This window comes from Caloenas nicobarica, chromosome Z (assembly GCF_036013445.1).
Source record: "Caloenas nicobarica isolate bCalNic1 chromosome Z, bCalNic1.hap1, whole genome shotgun sequence".
Classification (NCBI taxonomy): domain Eukaryota; kingdom Metazoa; phylum Chordata; class Aves; order Columbiformes; family Columbidae; genus Caloenas; species Caloenas nicobarica.
Window position 1 is genome coordinate 10,696,739 of NC_088284.1, and position 21,458 is coordinate 10,718,196.

The 21,458-nt window shown below is 62.9% G+C and overlaps 3 protein-coding genes across 5 annotated transcripts; 2 read left to right on the forward strand and 1 right to left on the reverse strand.

Annotated features, from left to right (window-relative positions):
* Positions 1-377: 377 nt before the first annotated feature.
* Positions 378-9,341, reverse strand: TMEM8B (transmembrane protein 8B). 2 transcript variants are annotated; one of them, XM_065656608.1, is made up of 13 exons: positions 9,233-9,341; positions 6,106-6,295; positions 5,382-5,589; positions 5,094-5,227; positions 4,701-4,960; positions 4,086-4,441; positions 3,661-3,757; positions 3,376-3,499; positions 1,894-2,036; positions 1,517-1,695; positions 1,281-1,427; positions 1,091-1,207; positions 378-864 (listed from the first exon to the last, which is right to left on the reverse strand). In XM_065656608.1, exons 1-13 carry the CDS (start codon positions 9,336-9,338, stop codon positions 529-531), a joined length of 2,397 nt encoding a protein of 798 aa, XP_065512680.1. In that variant the 5' UTR covers positions 9,339-9,341; the 3' UTR covers positions 378-528. The 2 variants fall into 2 exon arrangements, with proteins under 2 accessions (XP_065512680.1, XP_065512679.1); XM_065656607.1 differs by having other exon boundaries at positions 1,091-1,427.
* Positions 9,342-11,765: 2,424 nt separating this feature from the next.
* TAF1C (TATA-box binding protein associated factor, RNA polymerase I subunit C) lies at positions 11,766-16,298 on the forward strand. Of its 2 annotated transcripts, none has more exons than XM_065656630.1 (14): positions 11,766-11,985; positions 12,070-12,163; positions 12,410-12,516; positions 12,609-12,704; positions 12,795-12,865; positions 12,953-13,200; positions 13,275-13,385; positions 13,498-13,621; positions 13,711-13,782; positions 13,898-14,033; positions 14,128-14,256; positions 14,416-14,590; positions 14,710-14,847; positions 15,118-16,298. In XM_065656630.1, the coding sequence occupies exons 1-14, from the start codon at positions 11,854-11,856 to the stop codon at positions 16,278-16,280; spliced, it is 2,796 nt and encodes a 931-aa protein (XP_065512702.1). In that variant the 5' UTR covers positions 11,766-11,853; the 3' UTR covers positions 16,281-16,298. The 2 variants fall into 2 exon arrangements, with proteins under 2 accessions (XP_065512702.1, XP_065512703.1); XM_065656631.1 differs by having other exon boundaries at positions 14,128-14,160.
* A 245-nt stretch (positions 16,299-16,543) lies between these two features.
* On the forward strand, positions 16,544-17,724 carry HINT2 (histidine triad nucleotide binding protein 2). Its single transcript, XM_065656763.1, has 5 exons — positions 16,544-16,603; positions 16,976-17,128; positions 17,209-17,313; positions 17,392-17,464; positions 17,586-17,724. The coding sequence occupies exons 1-5, from the start codon at positions 16,544-16,546 to the stop codon at positions 17,675-17,677; spliced, it is 483 nt and encodes a 160-aa protein (XP_065512835.1). The 3' UTR covers positions 17,678-17,724.
* The last annotated feature ends 3,734 nt before the right edge of the window (positions 17,725-21,458 follow it).

Genomic DNA, 21,458 nt, shown 5'->3' on the forward strand with positions numbered 1-21,458 from the left:
ACAGCTGCCTGTGGGTCAGGCATTAAAGCTGTTCTGTGAGAGCACAGTGCCACAGCAAAGTCCTCCCAGATCTACAGCCTACCCTGCTGTGAGCAAAAAGACTGCAGCCCCTGGCCCCAAACCTCTCACTGGCTACCTTGCTCCACACTGGAGCTGCATCTGCCCCAGAGCAGCCCGTGGCAGAGTATCAGACCTGGCTACAGACCCCTGAGCAAGAGCCAGAGACCAGTGCCATTTGTCCCTCTGCACCCAACCACAATCCCTGGGCACCTCCATGGCCCAGGAAAAAGAGGAGCATGGCCCAGGCTCAGCCTCGAGCCCCCCCAGCTCTGCACCAAACTGAGCTGCAGCAACTCCCGGAGACAAGTTCAACCAGGCTGTAATTGCAAGAAAAGGTTGGCACAGGTGGCTGTGTGTCCACCCAGAGGAGTCCTGGAGCTCCCGGGGATGCATGGCCAGCAAAGATAGCAGGTGCCAGGCCCCGTGGGGCTGCTGTCCGTGCCAGCAGTGTCCGAGCTGCTGTTGACATCAGCTGGTGCAAATGCTGTTGATGGAGGCCACAGCTGGGTCGACAAGCCCCAGCTCCTCCTGTTCATTGACGCAGAGCTGGTACCCACAGCCTTTGCGCCGGGGCAGTGGCCCGAGGCGCCCGCTGGGCTTGGCACGGGGTGGCAGCAAGAAGCCAACGCTGCCGGCGATGAGCAGGTGCCAGATGCTGTGGATGTAGAAGTAGTTCTCCTCTGTCTCCACGAAGGCATAGAGCAACACAGCAGCTGCCGCAATCAGCGCTCCTGGGCACAGGTAGAAAGCCCAGCGCTTCCAGGTTGGTGGGTAGCAGTGGCGGCGACGGATAGTGCGAGCCGTCTGCGGTGGGGAAAAGTGAGGGGCTGGAAGAGCCAATCCTGGCAGGGATGGGCACACCCCCTGTGCCACAGCACCACATCCCCCAGGAGCCAGAGAGGAGGGTTCATGGGGAAGAGTGAGGCAGCAGAGTGGAGATGCTGGCAGGGGAGTGGGGCTAGATGGCTGGGCAGGATGTTGAGGACACCTGGGATGGGGACATAGGAGGACAGGGACAGCATTTCCTTACCCAGGCGATGGCCATGATCCCTAAGGCAAAGAGGCTGGGCCCCAGCAGGTTCCAGAGCCCGTGGCGGTCCATCTGCAGAGCCATGGAGAGCAGCATGGCCCCCAACAGGTACAGCACCTGTGGGGCAGCAGGGCACCATCAGGATGGATCCCCTCTGTGCCCACCCCACGTGCCCCCTCACCGCGCTTGCCTGCTTGACCACAGGCTGGAGCCGGGCCATGGCGATGACAGTGACCCAGACGGACATGAGAGAGCCCAGGAAGTCACAGAACTGCAGCACATCATAGTCCATTATGCAGAACACCACAATGCCCGGCTGGTCACAGGCGTGGTAAAACTGGGATAAAGGAGAAAGCGTGTGAGAGCCTCCCCACACAACTCCAGCCGCTTGCCTGCTCCCCTCAGCCACCCCTACCCCAGGCTTACAGTGGAGAAGAACATGGTGAAGATATAGACAGCAGCTTCCAGGAGGTAGTGGCTGCGGACAGCAATGGCCACGGGGGGCACGAACATGACATTGCTGAGGCACAGCAGCAGTGTGGAGAGGAGCTGGAAGCCATAGGAGAAAGCCTCGGCATTGTCTGTGCAGCCCCAGCCATTCCAGCCTGTGGATGGGGAGAGCTGCCGTCACTCCTGCAGCATTCACATGGGCTGGGGAGGGAGCAGGGAAGACCCTTTCCAATGCCCTGCAGAGAGCTGGTGCGCGGGGACTAATGGGGTGCACAACCCCCAGGAAGGAGGGGAGGATGCTGGGGGTGCCCCTGCGTGCAGTGGACACCATGGGTGCCCAGGGAAGCTCTCACCAGCTTTGCACTCGCAGGCGGCATACAGGTAGTTGTTGGTGCGCAGCAGCTTGCACTGGCCATAGATGCCACAGTCGTTGATGCAGGGCGAGAGGTAGGCGCGCAGGTACACCTCAGCCGTCACGTTGGTGCAGGGCTCAAACCTGCAGTGCAGGAGAAGGGGGTCAGCCCTCGCCCTGCACCCCTCAAGCAGCTCCTGCCTCCACCAGAGGCGCCTGTTGCACCCAGATTTGGCAGGTGATGGGAGATCCAGGGCAAGGGCAAGCACAAAAATGAGCTCCTTTGGTGATACATATGTCAGCTGAGAGCTGGTCCCCGAGGATCTGGTGTGCTGCAATTGTCTGTGCCAGGCTGCATGAGTGGAAGGAATGTGGTCGTGCTTAGACCCGCTTTGCCTTTAGCAAAACACTCAGCTGGCTCCCATTTTGTCTGGATTTTGCTGAGAAAACACCATGCCCGGCAATGCTTGCCTGTGACCGTGTTGGGGAAGGACCAACTGCAACTGGCAATTCAGCATGAACTAGAATCTCAGCAGAGCGGTTGGAGCAGATGCAGCACCCCCGCTGCCCATGCGTGGGGCTCTGGGGACACCCAGCACCTCAGCAGCTCCAGCAGGCAGGAACACAGACAGGCCCACGTCCTGACAGCATGCACCAGCTGCTGCCTGTGCACACGCAGGCACACCAACATGCACAAACATGCACACAGCACCGTCTGCACACGTGCACAGGGTATGTGTCTGCTGTCCCTGCACGTGCTCACACAGTCAACCCTGCACACAGGTGCAAGCAGAACACAGACAGCCCTGCCTGCTTGCACAAACCCAAACACATGCACAGAGCTGTCTGCTTGTGTTCACCCAAACATGCATGCAGTGCTGTCTGCGTGCATGCACTGAGCATGCACACACCATTGTCTGCACAGCACAGAGCCCCACATGGACTCCTGTATGCACAGACACATGCACACAACAGCCTCTCTCCTCCACAGGGCTTTCAGGCAGACACACACTCCAGAAGCAGAGCTGCAGACACAGGACCAGTCCCTGGAGGTCCTGAGCAGAGCAGGGGCACAGCAGCCTTCCCAGAGCTGCCGCCTCATACACAGACCCAAGCCCTGTCCCTCACAGTGACAGCCCAGTCCCCTCCCGGGCATGTGTACAGATGGGCACTGCCGCAGAGACAGGCAGGCACCAACAGATGCACGGCGTTTGTGAGCTGACGGGCGCTTCTGAACTGAGAGACAGAGGGAAGAGCCGCAGGGACCCACAGATGGTCAGGCAGGCGCAAGATAGAGCCATTCATGCCCACGCAGACACTCACAGAGTGACACACAGCCCGCAAAGCCACGTGCACACACATGAGCAGTGACACACAGCACAGGGGACAGGCACACACATGGATCCATGGTGCACATGGGTGCAGGGCACAGTGGGGATATACCCTCTGGGTGTACAGCGAGGGGACATCTCGAGGCTCTTACCCATGCTCTGTGGCACAGAGTGAGCGCAGGCTCAGGTACCAGCTGCCTGTCTGGGGGTAGGGGATTCGCAGGCGGCTGAGAGTGGCCGTGGCATTGACGGAGAGCAGGAAGCCTGCCAGGGACTCTGTGGGCATGGAGAGCTCCGGGTGAGCAGGCAGGGGACAGCCCCTTCTCCTGGGCAGAGCTGGGACAGGGACAGAGCACCCTGTGCCCTGTGGTCTCTGCCATCTCCCAGCCAGCCTCTTGCCAGACACGTGGGGGGTGGACACGCACAGCCCAGCCTACCTGTCTCGCAGGTGACTGATGCGTTGTCACTGGATGTCAGCGGGACTTCGTGGTTCAGACATCCGAACACTGTCACGTTCTCACCACACAGGGAGCTCTGATGGAAGAGGAGATGGCCTTAAACCAGTGCCAGGAATGTGCCCTGCTCTGATAGCACCCAGATCACAGCATACCACCTAGCAGTGCCCTAACCCACTGCCCATCACCCAAGAACACCCAAATCCAGGCCATCACCCTTGCCTTTAGAGTATGCTAATTTCTGTTTCACCATGCATGAACATCCCAAACCCACCCACACTCCAAAACCATGACCCAGCAGCCCCAAGCCTGCCTCTCACCCTGCTGTAGTCCCAATGTCACCCATCTCCCGGCCATTGCCTCCCAGTCTGCCCTGCCCCAGCCAGGGCTCAGCACGGCCATCTCACCACGTTGAGCCGCAGCTCCAGGTTGAGCACCCCACCACTGTCCAGCACTGGTAGGAGATTGATGACAAAGACAGCAGGGCGGTCAGGTGGCACTGACACGTTGGGCCCGAAGAAGATGTAGAAGTGGACGGAGAAGGTGTCCAGCTCATTGCGCAGCGTGGGGCGGACTGGCCAGCACCGCTCACTTGTGGGTGAGGAGGTGGGGATGGGGACCGGGTGCTTCGTGCCATTCGGGCTGGCAGGTGGAGGGCTATCCCCCAGGGCCAGCCCGCCCATGGAGCCGAAGGAGTGAGGCATGTTCATGGAGGCACTGGAGGGCAGGAAGGGTGGCCGGGCCAGGCTGGGTTGGGAGCAGTCTGGAGGACAGAGCCATCAGCCTGGGCACCACACAGACTCTCGAGCCCAATTTTAGCTCCCACCTCCTCTTCTTGCCCACTGCCCACCCCAATCTGCAACCCATCCTCAACACCTACTGGTGACCCCATGGCCACAGAGTTGGGTATCACCCCACACCCAGATGGAGCCAGATCCTTCAGGCATCCTTTACCACCCCATCAGTCACCCAAGCAGAGTCAAGACCATGCCCCCCACCCATATCTCCCCATGCGCCCTCACCTGTGAGTTGCACGATAACCTGGAAGGAGACAGTGCCTGGCACCCCAGGGTGTTTTTCCACCAACACGTAGTACCAGTGCTGCCAGAAGGGCAGGTCCAGTGCCAGCTGGCAGGGACTGTGGTCCCGGCAGTCCAGCGCTGTGGAGTTGTGCAGTGGGGGAGCCTTGGCCCGCACACGCAGCCAGAGCGGGCAACCCTCAGCCCCACGGCACCGCAGCACCTCCACCAGCACTTGCGACGTGTAGCTGGGCACAAATACCCTGCGGGACAGTGGTGTCAGGTCCTGCCCGTCAGCACAGACCAATGGGGCTGGGGATGCAAGCAAGAGGGACAGGGCACTCTAAGCACTCCACCCTGGGATGCCTTCTCCTTAGAAGACCCTCTTGCACTCACTTGTAGAGGCAGGAGCGGTTGTGGGGGCCCATGCTCTGCTCCGTGACAAAACCAGGGTATAGCACGGCAATGTTCACTAGGCGCTGCACAATGAGCTGTGGCTGGAAAAGATACTGGCACTCCTCATAGAGCCCCTGCACCAGTAGGACAGTCAGCAAGTGGCAGGGGGCATGAGGCAATGTCCCCTCTTGGGCCATCTGCCCCAGGCATTGCTAGCCCATGACACTCAGGCCCCAGCTGAGCACAACAGTGAGCCCTGCCACCCCACGATCCCCCCATGCCCTTCACCTTGACAGAGATCTTCCCTTCATCCTTGGGCAGGTGGGCAGCCAGGAACCAGTCCCCAGGCAGTGGGCTGGTGACATTGAATACCCCCGTGGTGCGATTGGGCAGGGTCCAGGTGAGGGTCAGTGCAAAGGAGCCAGGGACAGCGGTGTCCCTGGGGAAGTGCGTGTGCAAGGGGTTAATGACAGAGGGAGCCCCTGAGCGGAAGTACCTGCAGGAGAGACAGCAGTTAGCAGGGTGCAGGCCAGGCCTTACGGCAGGGCCAGCCTATCCTACACGTGGGGGTCTGTCCTCTATGCTACTAGGAAGCTCAAAGACATCATGTGAATCCACATGTACAGTGGGACCTTGCTGGAGACTGTGAGCTTTCTTGGGTGTGTGTTCAAGCAAAACTGTGAATGTAGGAGATACACGAAAGAGTGGAGCCTGCAACGATCCTGGGAAGATGAATCATGGGCAGTGAGGATGCATGTATGTCTCTGTGTGTGTACATGCATATACACATGTGTGTGCATGCATCTGTGCACGTGTTTGTCTGCTTATGAGCACATGTGTATGCATGAGTGCTCCTCTGTATGTACGCATGTGTGCACATATATGCACATGTGCACATGCAAGCAAGAAGCAGACAAGAGCAAACAGGCTCCGGGGCAAGTTCAAGCAGGGGGCAGCAGGAGCAGACAGACGCAGGCAGGAAGGAAACAGGCAGGGCAGGCTGCTTACTCACACGGTGATGCTACGGTCTGGACATTGATCCCCAAATGTGCCACCCTGCTCCTTGAAAGTGATGAGGTTCCAGACTGCGATGACTGTGTCCTCAGGGATATGGAAGTGGAAGAGCTCAATGCTGGCAAAGGAGCGGAAGGGGCTGAGCTTGCGTGGTGTGCGGGTGAAGTAGTCTGTCACGAAGAGCCCATCTGCAGAGGAGACCCAAGACGCTCTCAATGGGGTGGGTAATGGGGGTGGTGCAGCACTCTTCCCAGACCAGGCCCACTCCCCCAGGCTCTGAACATGCCCCAAAATGGGCAGCCCAGAGACTGGAGGGGCTGGGGCTGTGCCACTTCTGTGTGTCCCCAGGGCTGATGTCAGCTGTGCTCATCTGTGCCTCCCAGTCCTGCCACAGTATGCATCATGCCTGCTTCAGGATTGCCACAAGCCCAGTTCCTGGAGCTGTGGGCACTCATCCTCTGGAGCCTCCAGAGCCCCCAGCCCTGTCTGCTCAGGCTCTGCCCATGTGCAGCCTGTCTCTTTGAACTAATTGTCCTCTTCAGTGAGGACCTGCTCCCTGCATTTTACCTATAATAAAGGGACATTCCTTTAGGCTCCAGCCCTGCCCCAACAGGTCAGGTCCCACAGGGACATAGATTCCCTGCTTCTCTGCCTGCCGAGGAGACTCACCATAGAGCCCATCATAAACCACAGAGTCCTACAATAGAGTCATGAGAAGAAGGAGTGAGCACTACACTTCCTGCACAGCTCCCCAGCTTTCTCGTGGTTTGCAGAGGAGGAATGGTTCGCAAATGTGTGCACATATGTTCATGTGGGTGCTGTCTGCGTACACAGAGAAGTGGAGGCGTGCACACCCACATTCATGGGCACACACGGCTGTGCACAAGCCCATGTCTGCAAGACACTTCCTGCAAGAACACAGCATTCACTGAGGTCACATTTCTTTGCTCAACTGTCTGACAATTTAATTTCCTGGGATTTCCAGGAGCCTCAGCAGCAGACAGACAGCTACTTCCTTGGCACAGTAGAGGCAAGAGAGACCTGGTCTCTAGATAGCAACTGTAACTTCAACCTACCATTGCCACACATCCTCAATTCCATCCTGGAAGACCCATCCATTATTCCCCAGAGATGTACCAAGGATGAGATGCACCTCCGCACAAGCTGCCAGCAAAAGGGATGCCAGCAGAGAATGGGCTAGGAGTGGGGCTGTACCCAGAAGAGCTCGTTTAGTGGGGAGTGGGAGAGCTGAGATGATGGGTTGCCTTGCATGGCGTGCGCCTGGCTGGAAGTGTGCGCATGTGCTTGTGTGCACATGTGTTTTTGCTGTGTGTGTGCAGCCCCAGCTGGCTGTACACCGACATGCATCTGCTCCCTTGCCTGGAACAAAGGCAGCTCCCCCTCCCTTTCGCTGACAGCCGACACAAGCCAGACATGAAATACCTGTTTCAGTGCAAGAGCACCTGATCCAAATTTCTCCACTGTGAGCTACCAAGCTACTCCACAGCTCCCCTCCCCATGTGGAGACAGTGACCTGGCAAAGGACCCCAGGGAGGAGGGGATGTTGAACACAACTCCAGAAGGTGGCACGGGGGAAAGCACTCAGAGCTTCCCATTCCCAGCACGGTTCCCCATGGCCACTCATCCGGGGCAAGGCAGGGAGAGCTGGCTGCAGGGAGCGAGTCAGGCTGAAACCCCGTGGCAGTGTGGCCAGAGCACGGGGGGGAAAGGAGGTTGCTAGAGGATGTGGTATCGATGGAAGGAGGAAAGCAAGTGTCCCTCTGCCCCAGGACAGCTGCTGGAGCCGCGAGACCCACAACCACAGGACTACAGCCCCAGGCCATGCCCAGCGGTCAGCACCGCGGACAGCTTCGCGATCGGCGGTCAGCACCGCGGACAGCTCCCGAATCTGGCGGTCGGCACCGCGGACAGCTCCGCGATTGGCGGTCAGCACCGCGGACAGCTCCCGCGGCCGCACCACCGTTGCCCCATGGCGGCCCTCCCCCCGCGATGACCTGCCCCCTTCCTCCAGCGATGTCTCCTCCACGCCCCCGGTACCCCTCCACATCTCTGTCACCAAGCCAGCTTCCCATGCCACACAGCACGCTCCTCGCCTGACATAGTCCCGCCAGTGTCCCCCACACACACATCTTGATGCCTCGCTGTACACACGGCCCCCTCTATGTGGGCTGTCCGTCCCTGCTGCCCCACTGTACGCACACAGTTCTCTGCCCCCCACCTGCAGCCCCCCGGGCCCACTGCCCATGAACTTGCCCTCCTTGCATGTTCCACTGGATGTGTACCATCTGCGTCTTCCTGGCACACACACCTCTGTGCCCCACTGCACATTTATCTCCATGCCCCACTGCATGGGTACCCCATGCCCCATGGTATGCTTATCATCATGCACCACTGCATGCACATCCTTGTGCCCCATTGTATAGGCATTTGGTACCCCCTGCACATGCATCTCCATGTCCCATCATGCAAGCAACCCATTGCACACACACCTCTGTGTCCCATCCAACATGCACCTCGTGCCTGATTGCACAGGCAACTCCTGCCCCATAGGACACACACTCTACTCCCAGCTGGGCACACCTCTGTGCCCTGTTGCATATGTGGCCCAAAACTCACTGGATGCACACCACATCTCTTGTTGCACAGACTCACCATGTCCCATTGCACGCACATCCTCCATCCCATAGCAAGCAGGCACTGCACCCCACTGTACACACTGCCCTGTGCCCCACTCTAACCCCCCCCCACCCCATTGCATGCACACCTCACATGCCGTTGTTCGTGCACCCCATACCCATCGCAAGCATAACACGAGCACCCTGCACCCTACAGCATGCGAACACCCTCTGCGCCCCACAGCATGCAAACCTGCTACCCATTGCACACACACCCCGCAGCACACGCACACTGTGCCCCATTACGTGCGTACCTCATTCCCATCGCACACGCACCCCTTCATGTGCATCGCGGTGCCCCACGGCACGCGCACCCCATGCACGCACCCTCCTGCTCCCCATCCCGTACTCGTCCCTGCGCCCCGCCGCGCGCGTGCCCCACACCCGTGGCACGCACGCCCCCGCGCCCCCCGGCCCCGCGGCACTCACCGGCGGGCGGCGGCGGGAGGAGGAGCGGCAGGAGCAGCAGGGGCAGGCGGAGGTGGGGGGCGAGCGGCCGCCGCTGCCCGCCGCCCCCGCCGCCCCCCCGGCCCATGCCGCCGCGCCGGCTGCCGTGGGGCGCGCGCCGCCAGCAGCCCCGCCGCGCACCGGCGCCCATGACGTCACCCGCCCCGCCCCCGGGGCCGCCCCCGCCCGACCATTGGCCCCCACGCGCGTCACTCGCCGGCGGCAGCGCCCCGCCCCGCTGCGTGACCCGATCTCCCCCGGGGTGGCCCCGCCGCTGCTCGGGGCACGGAGGGGCAGGGATAGGGATGGGGACGGGGATATGGGGCTGAGGACAGGGACAGGGACACGGGGCTGGCGACGGGGACACGGCCTGGGGCAGGGATGTGGCCTGGGGACAGCGACATGGGGCTGGGGACAAGGGTACAGGCTGGGGACAGAGATATGAGACTGTGGGACAGAGATATGAAGCTGAGGGACACAGGCATGTGGCTGGGGACAAGGATACAAGCTGGGCACAGGGACACGGGGCTGGCGACAGGGACATGGGGCTGGGAACAGGAATATAGGCTGGTGACAGAATAGTTTGAAGGTCCCTTCCAACCCAAACTATTCTATGATTCAGTGGCAGGGACAATGACTGCGGACAGAGATACAGGGCTGGGGGACGCAGACACAGGCTGAGGACAGGGGCCTGCAGCTGATGATAGGGATATGGCCTGGGGACAGGGACAACGGAACACAGGCTGGGGTCGGGGACATGAGGCTGGGGAACATGGGGATGGAGCTGGGGACAGGGCTGTAGGCTGAGGACAGGGACAATGACTGAGACAGGGATACAGGGATGGGGGACAAGGATACAGGACTGAGAACAGTGCTATAGGCTGGTGATGAGGATATGGGGCTTAGGGACAGGGACACAGGCTGAGGACCTGTACTGGAGCTAGGGACAGGGATATAGACTAAGGAAAGGGTTATAGGGCTGGGAGTCAGGTATATGGGGATGGGGACAGGGATATAGATTGGAGACAGGGATACAGGATGGGGAGGTAGGGGCCATGCAGCTGGGATGCAGGTGGCTGTGAGGCCAGGCTACAAAGGGGACACAGTACACAAGTGAAAGGGGCCATGGGGCTGGGACACAGTGGCTGTGGGGCAGGGTGTAGGGGAACAAGGGAACTAAAATGCCAGGGGCAAACAGGTCATCTGTGGAAAGGGGATAAGAGGCAGCAAGGGCTATCTATGGGGTCGGGGGGGGGACACCTCTGGAGGCTGTTTAATGGCGGTCTATTTATTATTATTTCTTATTTATCTTATGGAGGAGGTGTCCAGGAGAGGGGGTCTGCAGGGATGAGGGCATCCTGCAGGGATGAGGGCATCCCGACTGGAAACGATCTCATCATGCTTCCCCAAACTCCCCTGACATCATCCTCCGTCTCCCCTGATATCATCCCCAGACTCACCTGGCATCACCACTCCCTTGGCCACGGTGGAGGCGGGTGACTCGTGGGCACAGCCCCACTCCCGGGAGTGCTCTGCCCGGTGCCAGCCCCGCTGCTGTCCTGGCCGCCTGTCATGGAGCACCCCGGGAGGTGCGGGGCGGGGAGCAGCCGCCCCCCACGGTCAGTCCCGAGTGCCCAGCGGCTGTTCCCCGGAGCACAGCCCCCCTTCAGGCACAGCGGGGGGTCCCCTCCCCAACGCGGACCTGCCGGGGCACGGCCCCGGGGTCAGTGTCTCTAGCACAGTCACCATACAAAGTCCCTAGTCCCTCCAGAAGCAACTTGGTCCTGCTGTCCTTGGGAAGGGGACAGGGCAGCCTGCCGACCCCCAGGGTACTCCCCAAAGGCTCCAGAGTCTCACCAGAGCTCCGTGGGACAAAGAACCGCCCCCTGTAGGTGTGGGCACCTACGAGTGTGTTGGGCCAGGCGGGACCCTCATGGGGACCCTGCAGCCGCCCCGGGGGAGGAAAAGGCACTGGAACCGGGACAGGAGGGGGGTCCCCGGGATGGAGTCGCCATGATGTCACACGGGAAGGGCAGGGGGTTGAGGGGGAAGGAACAGTCCTACATCCCCCAGCCCTCCAGGAAATGCCTTTTAGCCCCATGTCTCTCAGGTATTTGGGGCTGTCGCATGGCCCCACATCCCCCAAGTACGTGGGGTGTCCCACGGCCACGCAGCAACGGCGCCAGGCCGGATGGCGAGGCGTGCCCACGGCGGGACCCGCGTGGGGGGTCCCCTCTGCCGTACTGGTGGGTGAGGAGCCGGGGAGCGATATCCGCACCGTGCCCGTTCCCAGGTGCGGTCTTGTCCCGATGGCTCCCCCAGTGTGCCCGTCCCGGTCCAGCCCGGTCCCACCGCTCCCCCTGCTCCCGCCGGCTCAGGCGCGTTTGCTCCCTCTGTCGCCAGGGGGCAGTAAAGCTCCGCACTGCGCGGCCACCGGCGCCGCTCTGGTCCCGCTCCGTTCCCGGCCGCTGATTGGTGCGCGGCGCCTTGGAAGCGCCACTTCCGGCGGCGGCGGCGTTCCCGCGTGGGCACCGACCGGCGAGCGCTCCCGGAACTCGGGACCCCCGGGACGCCCCCGGCCCCGCCCCGGTGCCCCCAGCGTCATGGAGTTCCCGGACACTCTCTTCCCCTCCTACTTCGGCGCCGGGTCGCTCCGGGAGGTGTGGGGCCCCGCTCCGGCCTCCGGCTGGGGCGAGCGCGGGCAGGTGCTGGGGGCCGGTCCCGGCCGCCGCCAGGTGAGGGCCCGGGCGGTCGGGCCGGGGTACCGCGGCGTGGGGCGGGCAGGGGCCGCTCTCACCTCCTGCCTCCTCTCCTTGCAGTGTCGGACGGCGTTCGTGCCCCGCCGCGGGAGAACGGGCGAGAGCTGGGAACCCGCCGAGGCTGCCGCCGTGCCCGTGCTGCCTCCCAACGCCGGTGAGAGCTGCGGGAGGGGGGGGCGCTGTCCCGGGGAGCGGCGGGGGCCGTCCCGTTCCACCTCCACACCTGCCCTGCGGCTCGGGAGGCCCGACGGCTCTGTTGTGCTGGCACAGGGAGTTTTAGCAATTCTCCTCAGGGGTGCTCACAGAGGAGGAAGCGGGGATGGGCCAGCCGTTGCCATGTGGTGCCGCCAGTGTCCTGGTATTTGTGCGGTACCAACCAGTCCCTGCCCTCTCCACACAGGCTGCTGGATCCCCATGCTCACGCCGCAGGACATCCTCTGCCACGGCATCCTGCGCAAGAAGCTCCGGGCAGGCAAGTTCAGAGCTGCCCTGGACTTCACGAGACAGGTAGGGCTTGCGGCACCGTGACCCACAGAGGACCTGGAGGGATGGCGTGGGATCCCTGCATGTTCTAACCCCTCCCTGTCCTTCACACACAGCTGAGCCATTTCTTTGTGGATCACCCAGAAGATGCATTTGGCTCCCTGGGGCAGCTGCTGCACAAGAACTTCTTCTTGGGTGACTCCAAGCTGACGGTCAGTGTCTGTCTGGGGGTAACAACAGTGTCCCCCACCCCTCTTCTTGCAGCTTCCAGCTCCAACCTCTGTCCCCTGTCCACCCCTCAGAGAACAGCCCGGGACACCACCATCCGGATGACAGCCCTGATGGAGGAAATTGAACGTCTAGAGGCCAGGCGGTGAGTGTCCCCATGCCCCCTGCCCTGGAGAAAGCTGAGGGGGTTCCTGTTCTCTCTCCCTACTGGACACTGACTGTCTCACCACAGTGGCTGCACCCAGGAGCACCTCGTTCCCCGCCTGCGCTGGTTCTCTCACATCTGTCGCGACTGGCTCTTCGAGGTGCCACTGGGAGTGCTGGGGGACTATGTGCACGAGGAGCTGCTGCTGCAGTGTGCCGACTTGCTCTTCAATGACAGCCCTACGGGGGGGGCACTGGCCTGGCTGCCCCCTGAAGACGCGGGAGCACGCACAGGCCGGCTGGTGTACCCTGGAGGGCAGGCCATGAACCACCTCTGTATCCTGCCCTGTGAGGTGTCCTTGGGGAGCGAATGGGGGGTCATGTTGCAGTGCCCTTAACCAGCACCCCAGATTTCCAGGACGTGGTGCTGGAGGAGCTGCCCCGTGCCTGGGGCTCCCCGGCGCAGTTTGAGCTCAACGGGCGCATCCGGCAAGTGGCTGCCGCCCGGGTGGACGGGGAAGGTGAGCCAGCCCTGGGATCTGTACCCCAGGTGGGACAGGGTGTGGGGCGGAGGGGCAGCAAGGGGTCCCTGGGTTGCTGCTATCTCACATGCCGCCTCCTGTCCCCTGCCAGATTTCATTGGTGTCCGCTCAGACTATCACTGTGGCGTTTGGAGGGTGCCAGGCAGGATAGTGGCAGCCCCCACCCCGCTGCAGGTTATCCGCACCAGCGTGCCTGCCTCCTGCCTCACTGTCAGGTAGGTGCTGGGGGAACACATTTTGCAGCCCTCCATGCTGCAGCGGGCACTCCAGTCCCCATGGTGATGCTATGTCCCCCATGCCGCAGCCCTCACCTCCCCGGAGAGCTGGCCGTCTGCACCCAGAGTGGAGCCGTCTACCTCTGGAGCGTCGAGACAGGGTGAGGTGGGGCACTCGGGGATGGGAGGGGGCTCACGCAGATCGCTGGCTCTTGGTGGAGGACCCAAGCGAGAGGGACAGCTCTGCCCTACACTGATGCGGCGTTCTCCCCACAGGCTGCAGCGGCTCCGCCGTGACCCCCAGACCATGTTTTTTCGGGACCATTCGCCCTGGCGCTGGAGCGACTTCACTGCACACCCGCGGGTGCTGAGCTATGCTGACCGCACTGGCCTGCAGTGCCTGGATGCCCGGGTGAGCCTGGGAGGGTGGGCACAGGGCCAGCAGTGGGTGACAGAGAGGGTACCCCAACCCAGGGTGCTGACACCACCCCAATTTGCTGCTGCAGGCCCCCGAGAGATGCCACTTCGACTTGTTCAAGGTGGGTGAGGAAGCCGACTGCCAGCAGGGTGAGCGTGTGATGCTGCCCATGTACCTGGGCAGGGCTCACCCCTCTCATCACCTCGTCACCACCCAGGTGAATCCCACCACACCCAGGAGGGACAGCTGAGGGCTGGGGGGACACCCTGGCACAGCCCCCTCTTCCAGTGGCCATGGGGCAGGGAAATCAGCCAGCTGAGGGGGGTTGCCACAGCATGTCGAGGTGAGTCTTGCTGAACCATGTTCCCCATCCCAGTTCTCCGTGTACGTGATGGATGAGCGGTTGCCGCTGGTGCCCATGCTGAAGTGGGTGCACATGATGAAGGCCCCCCCTCTCTTTGCCCACCTGACACCAGGGGAGTCTGGGAGGAGCCATAAGGTTCTGCTTGGTGCATCCAGCACCCAGGAACTGCTGCTGCTGCAATACCAAGGTGTGAGACTGCAGGGTTGGGTCTCCTCTGTGCCCCCTTCCCAGCCTCCTCAGTGCTGGCACTGGCTGCCACCCCAGCTTTGGTGCTCATCAGCCAATTTTTGGTGTGTCCTTTTCCAGGGGGCAGCCGGTCAGCCTGCCAGCTGGTGGGGCCTCCACAGAAACTGCACAGCATTGCTGGCTGCCTGCAACACCTGCCCATGCAGCTCCCACACTGCCACCACCTGCTCCAGCAGCGACTCGGTGCCCCGGCTGCTGGTGAGTACCCTGCACCACTCTGGGGGGGAGGGATGTGGGCTGGAGGGAGGGTGCAGCCTTTGCCATGCCCTGGGGTGGTGGTGGTTGAAAAAGCAAAGGCCTGAACAATGCTGTGTGCATGGTAAGAGATTAATGATCTGGAAAATTATATAGGGGGAGGGAGCCAGCAGTGAGTGTTCCCATGGGGCACACAGCCCCCACTGCTGGCCAGGCCCCAGGAGGGGCCTCAGGGCTGGGACCCTGGTGGTAATGCCCCCCTTCTCCCCACAGGGCTGGCTGCCACACTACAGAACGACAGGTCGCAGGAGTCCCTGCTGGTTTTCCAGCTCTCCGAGGCTGGGGATGTCTTCTGTCAGAGGCTGACCCACAAGATGGCACAGCCCCCTGCGCGCACATCTGTGGACGAGGCTGTGGCAGCCCCTGGCTCTTCCCCTCTTTTTGAGGATCCAGCCAGCAGCTCACTGGGCTCGGGCAGTGAGGAAGAAGAGGAGGAAGAGCAAACCTTCTACTTGTCCAACGTGGAGGTGATTAGCAATGACGAGGAGGATGCAGGCACGCTAGCAGCTCCGGAGGAAGCTGAACTGCCCCAGGAGCCCTATGCCAGCCTGCAGCCCGCCCTGGCAGGGCCCAGCCCTGGTGCAGCACTGCGGTACCGCCGCTGGCTGAAGGCTCTTTTCAAGGTCTGCAGGGAGCCTCCCCGGCACTACTGGCTCCCCATCCTCAGCCAGAAGCGCCTGTTCATCCGCAAAGAGCTGCAAAGCCCAGTGGGCCCCAGCGCACTGCACGGGCAGGTGCGCCAGCAGCTGCGTCAGGCCATGCGGGAAAAGGGCCGCATCCAGCGCTGGGACACACCAGATGCCCTCACCCCTACCCTGACGCAGCACCCGGAGCTGGCAGAGGGTGTGGACACGCTGAGCACACGTCTGACAGCAGCCTGGTCGGGGGACTGGGTCCCGTGGTGGGAGGAGAGGATGAGCTTCACTATGGCGCAGAGGCGGCGGGCACTGCGGGAGCGGCGGCGACAGCAGAAGCGAGCCCGCAGCCGGTGCAGCCTTTCTGCCAGCTTCACTTCCTCCGTCACCTACCAGTCAGAGCTCTCGGAGCTGAGTGATGCAGCCCCCCCGCCGCTCTCCCCTGGCCGTCCCCCCATGCTCCCCGAGGAGGGCTCCCCACTGCGCGGCAGCCCCCTGGCATCCCCGGCTCCCGATGAAGCCCTGCTCTCCTCACAGAGCCTGCGCAGCCGTGGCATCCCCAAGGAGCGGCGGAAGACGCTGCGGGACTACCTGGCGGTGTGGGCCGAGGGCCACCCTGAGCCCCCAGAGCCCCCCGGCAGCCAGGCCAGCCAGCTCTGCATCCCTTCCTCCCAGTCGTCCCAGAGCCAGCTCTCCTCCGCCTCCCAGCCGCGCCGCAAGCGCCCACGCATGGGCTTCTGAGGGCCCAATAAACCCCGCAAGGACCTGCTTCTGTCCCAGGGTCATTGTGGGGGGAGCGGGGCTGCGCTGCCGTGCGTGGTCACGGCACCCACTCGCGGGGTGAGGGGTCCGGCGGGAGCACCGCACCCTCCGCCGAGGGCCCGACGGTGGCGCCCGCGAGTTACGCGTGGGCGCGGGCGGGCGCTTTAAGGTGCCGGGGAAGGGGTGGGAGTGACAGGGGTGGGAGCCAATGGCGGGGCGGGGCGGGGCGTGGCGCGGCGGCCATGGCGGCGGTGCTGGCGCGGGGGCTGGCGCGCGGCTGGGCGGCGCGGCGCGCGGGGCAGGTGGGCGCGGGGACACGCGTGGGGTGGGAGGGACAGAGGCGGGGGCCAATGCCAGGGTCTGCCGTGTCTTCGCAAGGTCCGCGGCGAGCGTGAGCTCCTGCGTGTGCACCCCCACGGCACGGGGCCTCGGAGCGTCCGTGAGCGTCCAGCCTCGTCCCCGCGTGGATCCCCATGACCCCCATGTGCATTCCCGTGGTGCATCCCCGTCACCCCCACGGGCAACCCCTCCATCACCGCCATGTGCTTTACCCCCGCATGGCACCCCTATATCCATCCCATCACACATTCTCGCACGCGTGTCCCTCTGCCACCCCAGGGTCCCCGTTCCCGGGTGGCCCAGGCCGTAAGGCCCCATGTGTCCCTCTGTCACAGCGGTGGGTGGCGGCACCCGGCGGGCAGGACGGGGAGGTGGGCAAAGCGCAGCGGGCAGCGGCGGCCGGCGAGGAGGCGGGCGGGCAGCCCACCATCTTCAGCAAGATCATCGCCCGCAGTGTGCCTGCCACCATTCTCTATGAAGATGACAAGGTAGTGGGGACAGCAGGGCACAGGGGACGGCCGGGGGGGAGCACCCGTGGGTGCGGGGCTCACCTTGCTCCCCCCGGCAGTGCCTGGTTTTCCGCGACGTGGCCCCTCAAGCCCCCGTCCACTTCTTGGTGATCCCCAAGCGCCCCATCCCCCGGATCAGCCGTGTGGGTCCCCAGGACACTGAGGTGAGTCCAGGGTGGTCTCTAGGACACAAATCGGGATACACACACAGAGCCTGCTGACTCTTGTGCCCCCCCCTCCAGCTCCTGGGGCACTTGCTGGTGGTGGCAGCACGCACAGCGCAGGCAGAGGGTCTGGCTGATGGCTACCGCCTTGGTGAGTTGGTGTCCCCTGCCGTGCCGTGGGGCAGGACCCTATCTGGTGGCCCTGGGGGAGCGGGGCTGTGAGGTGTGGCTCAGTGTGGGGGTGGCCTGACCCCCTGTCCTTCTCCTGACAGTGATCAACGATGGAAAGCACGGCGCCCAATCTGTCTACCATCTGCACCTCCATGTGCTGGGGGGGCGGCAGCTGGGCTGGCCCCCCGGCTGAACACCCACTCACACCCGCCACCCCCCAATAAACATCTTGGCGTTGGCTTCCGTGGCTCTGTGTTGTTGTGGCCAGCCTGGAACACCAGTGGCTTTGAGCGTCACACAGCAGGGACATGCCAGCAGGACTTGAGGCAGGGATGCAGGTGGGACTTGGTGCCTTGGTTATTGTAGAGGGGGTTGTGCTTCCCACATTTCCGCCTCACCGGGGCTGGAGATGCTCTGGAGCCCCCCAGTTAGAGCAAGAGGTTTTTGTGGGGGTGTCCACACCCCGCAGGCAAAAGGCCCATGCTGGTGCTGGGGAGGGGGTGAACAGGCTGGCTGCTGCGAGGGTGTCCCCAAGCTGGGGTACATCCTGGGGGTGCCAGGAGCACCCAGCCCCAGTACTGCCACGTGCCCCCCACCAAGTCCCTGGGTACCCTGCAAGCATCTCCCATACTGCTGCCAAAGCTCCACACAGGGTGCTGATGCTTCTTTGCGTTGCAAAAGTGAGCTAATTGCACTAAATTGAACTAAACACACTAATTGCACATTTACTGCTCACCACAGTGTCTTCGGGAGCTCCCAGGTGGTACATAAAGCTAAGGGCAGTGGCTGCATGGCGGGTGTGCTGCCCCCTGCACACACACACATGCCCCTGTATCACTGTACACTGCACTTGCCACACCGCCTGTGCATGCGCTGCTGTGCCAAACTTGCTACATTGCACACTCTGACCCCACTGAATGTGCAAAACTCACTGCACTGCACACCCCAGACCCCTTACACATTGCACTGCGCGACCCAGCCCCCCATGTGTGCACTACTGTGCACAACACATTGCACTGCCCACCACAGACACCTCGCGCTTAGCACCACTGTGTAAATGTTGCATTGCACACAGCAGACCCCCCCATGAATGCACTATAATGTGAAATGCATTGCACGGCACATCCCAGACCCCCTGTGCAGGCACCACTGTGCAAAAGTGTTGCACACACCAGACCACTGTGCCTGCATTGTGTTGCGCACCCCAGACTCCATGCGCATGCACCACTGTGCAAAACACATTGTTTTGCACACCACAGGCCACCCTGCGTGTGCACCAGTGTGCAAAACATTGCAGTGTGCACCCAGGATGCCCTGTGTTTGCATCACTGTTCAAACATCGCATTGCACACAGCAGACCCCTGTGAATGCGCTACTATGAAAAGCGCATTGCCCTGCACATCCCAACCCCCCTGTGCATGCACCACTGTGCAAAAGCGTTGCATGTGCCTGACCTCTGTGCCTGCATTGTGCTGCACACCCTAGACCCTCTATGGAAAAGGTGTCGTGTTGCACACTGCAGACCCCTCTGTGCGTGAAAAACCCGGGCAGCACTATGCACACAGCAGCACTCGCACGTTTATACACGTGGACTGCACACGCACGCCCGTACATGGCCATGTCCACCCCGAGTGGGGTGCACACGCACCAGGGCTCACGCACACGCAGCCGCAAGCACCAGGCCCCAGCCGTGCTCAGCAGCTGCTCACTCGCCACCAGCGCGCAGCCGCCTGTGCTCCCTGCCCCGCGCCTCCCGCTCCCGCCGTGTGCCGGGCCACAGCCGGCCGCCGGGGCTATATTTAGCGGCGGGGGCCGGTGCTGGCGTGGCACACGGCCCACCTGGCACCGCTGGTGGGGCCGCCTGGGCCCTAGCCAGCCGCACAGGGGACCGCAGTGCGCCGGGGAGAATGGCGGCTCTGTTCAGCATCCAGCTCCATGGCGCTGGTGGCGCGGCTCCCCGGGGAGCAGCGTGGGGCTGTGGCAGAGCCTAGTTGCTTCTCCTCCCCACACACACAGTAGAGCATAGGGAATGTTTTCGGGGTGCAAATGAACCTTAAAACTGTTGGATTCTGCTGCTTCCTGCCTCTCAGAACCACTTGTGTCTCAGCATGGGCCGGGGTCGCTCTCGGACATGGGACAGCCCTGTGTCAGGGCTGCAGACTCTGGGATCTCAACGAGGGGCCAGGTATCCCCAGTGCAGCGTCCCCCAGGGCTCACCCCAAGCAGCCCTCCAGGGTTGCTGTGTCCAGTGGAGGACGAGTGCTGGCACGCGAGGTCAGGGGACAGATGCCTGTGAGTGTGTTTCCTCCCGTGCTGTGTTTATTTTGTCAGTCCCCAAGCAGCTTCAGGGCAGCACAGCGGTCACGGCCCCATAGGGCCAAGCCCTGGGGAAAGGGGGGGTGGGGGCCAAGGGCTGTTTTCGTTCCTCAGCTGAAGACTATCACAAATGACGCAAGTTCCCAAAAGAGCAGGGCAGGGGGGCGGCGGGGGATGTGTCAGCCGGCAAGAGGCAGCCAGATGTGCTCCAGCAGCTCCAGGGCTGCTGCCCCATGGCAGTACGGTCAGGGTGCAGTCTCATGGCAACGCCCTATGTGCTGCCCCAGAGTGGTTTGCCGTACAGTGTGTTCACACCCCTGAGCTAGCATCGCCAGGGTCCCTGTCCCACACTGTGCCGCTGTGCCTTTAGTGTCCCTTTTGTGTCCCCTGTGCTGCCCAGACAGGCTTTTGGCTCGCCTAGGGACAAGCCCACATGTGTCTGGTGGGGAATCAGGAGATGCTCATGGGAAGAGCACCCTGGGGTGTAAGCTGTGGCACGGTGCCCAGGCTGCCACCTCCCCAGCAAGAGCTGGGGTACGAGTGCACCCCAGGGGCCAGCCCTGGGCCTGGGGCTGAGCGTGGGGGGCACAGCCAGCAGCACACACCCCAACACCCTCCCAGCAAGCACCCAGGTCTCGGGATATCTGAGCACCCAGCTCCAGCGGCAGCAGACCTGCTGCAGCCCCAGCATGGGAGGGGGAGCCTTTGGCTGAGCCTGAGCTCTGGGGCACGTCTCTCCCTCTTCCCTGCAGCTGCGCAGCAGATGGGTTCAGAGGAGCCCCTGCCTGGCATGGGGCCGAACACACGGAGGGAGGAGTGGTCCCCGCTGGGGGCCCCGGCTGGCTGAGGCCAAAGGGGCTGAGCACATCCCCAGCCAGGAAAAACAAGAGGCCCCAACGCCGAGTGTGCCGTGCACACCGCAGAGGGCTGGAATAACAGCCCTCGCGCCCGAGCCCGCCGCCTGCTATCAAAGGGCCCTTCTTCTGCCAGGCTTGCGTGTGGACGGGAGCCGGGGGCCCGGTGAGGGCTGTTGGAGAGGGGAGCAGCTCCACGCCTGCCTGTCCCCAGCCAGGCGCCAGGGCCATCCTGCCCTGTCACCCCGGGCCAGTCCCTGGGGCAGATGGGTGTGACTGAGCGCCTGGCCAAAATGTTGGGGGGCATCATTTAGGTCAAGTCATGGGGAGCGGCATGTCCCCAGGCGCCCAGCGCAGGGCATGTCCCTCCTGCCGCCCCGGTGGGGCTGAGCTGTCCCTGCCCGGGCACGGTGCCCAGCTGTCTCCTCCCCAACAGCCTCCAGGGCCATCCCTGCCCCCCAGATCATGCTCTTGAGCTCTGGCCGGGCCCAGGGCTCCTCCCTCCCCCGCCGGTGGCAGCTCCAAGGCGCCAGGGCGGCGGCCGGGAGACACGGACCCGGGGAACACGGACCCCCAGGGGTGGGGACCCCCCAGGCTTGGGGTGACCACCCCGTCCCTGGAGCCCAACCCGGGCCTGGCCACACCCCTTGCTGGCCGGGACCACGCCCACTTGTCCCCGGTCACGCCCTCTTCCCCGCGACACTCCAATCCTGCCGCATGACCCCGCCCCCAAGTGGACCCTGCCCCCTCCCCTTCAGGCTCTCCGCCAATGGGAGGTGCGCACGCACCCGGCGTCACCAATGA

Excerpts from the sequence above, each read along its gene's own strand:
- TMEM8B (XM_065656607.1), bottom strand. The coding sequence starts at position 9,338 with ATGGGCCGGGGGGGCGGCGGGGGCGGCGGGCAGCGGCGGCCGCTCGCC. Across the intron at positions 6,296-9,232 it reads CCTCCCGCCGCCGCCCGCCG|ATGGGCTCTTCGTGACAGAC; the intron begins GTGAGTGCCGCG and ends TCTCCTCTGCAG. Across the intron at positions 3,500-3,660 it reads ATCAGTCACCTGCGAGACAG|AGTCCCTGGCAGGCTTCCTG; the intron begins GTAGGCTGGGCT and ends CCATGCCCACAG.
- TAF1C (XM_065656630.1), top strand. The coding sequence starts at position 11,854 with ATGGAGTTCCCGGACACTCTCTTCCCCTCCTACTTCGGCGCCGGGTCG. Across the intron at positions 12,705-12,794 it reads TGGGTGACTCCAAGCTGACG|AGAACAGCCCGGGACACCAC; the intron begins GTCAGTGTCTGT and ends TCCACCCCTCAG. Across the intron at positions 14,591-14,709 it reads GCTGCTGCTGCAATACCAAG|GGGGCAGCCGGTCAGCCTGC; the intron begins GTGTGAGACTGC and ends GTCCTTTTCCAG.
- HINT2 (XM_065656763.1), top strand. The coding sequence starts at position 16,544 with ATGGCGGCGGTGCTGGCGCGGGGGCTGGCGCGCGGCTGGGCGGCGCGG. Across the intron at positions 16,604-16,975 it reads CGGCGCGGCGCGCGGGGCAG|CGGTGGGTGGCGGCACCCGG; the intron begins GTGGGCGCGGGG and ends CCTCTGTCACAG. Across the intron at positions 17,129-17,208 it reads TTCTCTATGAAGATGACAAG|TGCCTGGTTTTCCGCGACGT; the intron begins GTAGTGGGGACA and ends TCCCCCCGGCAG.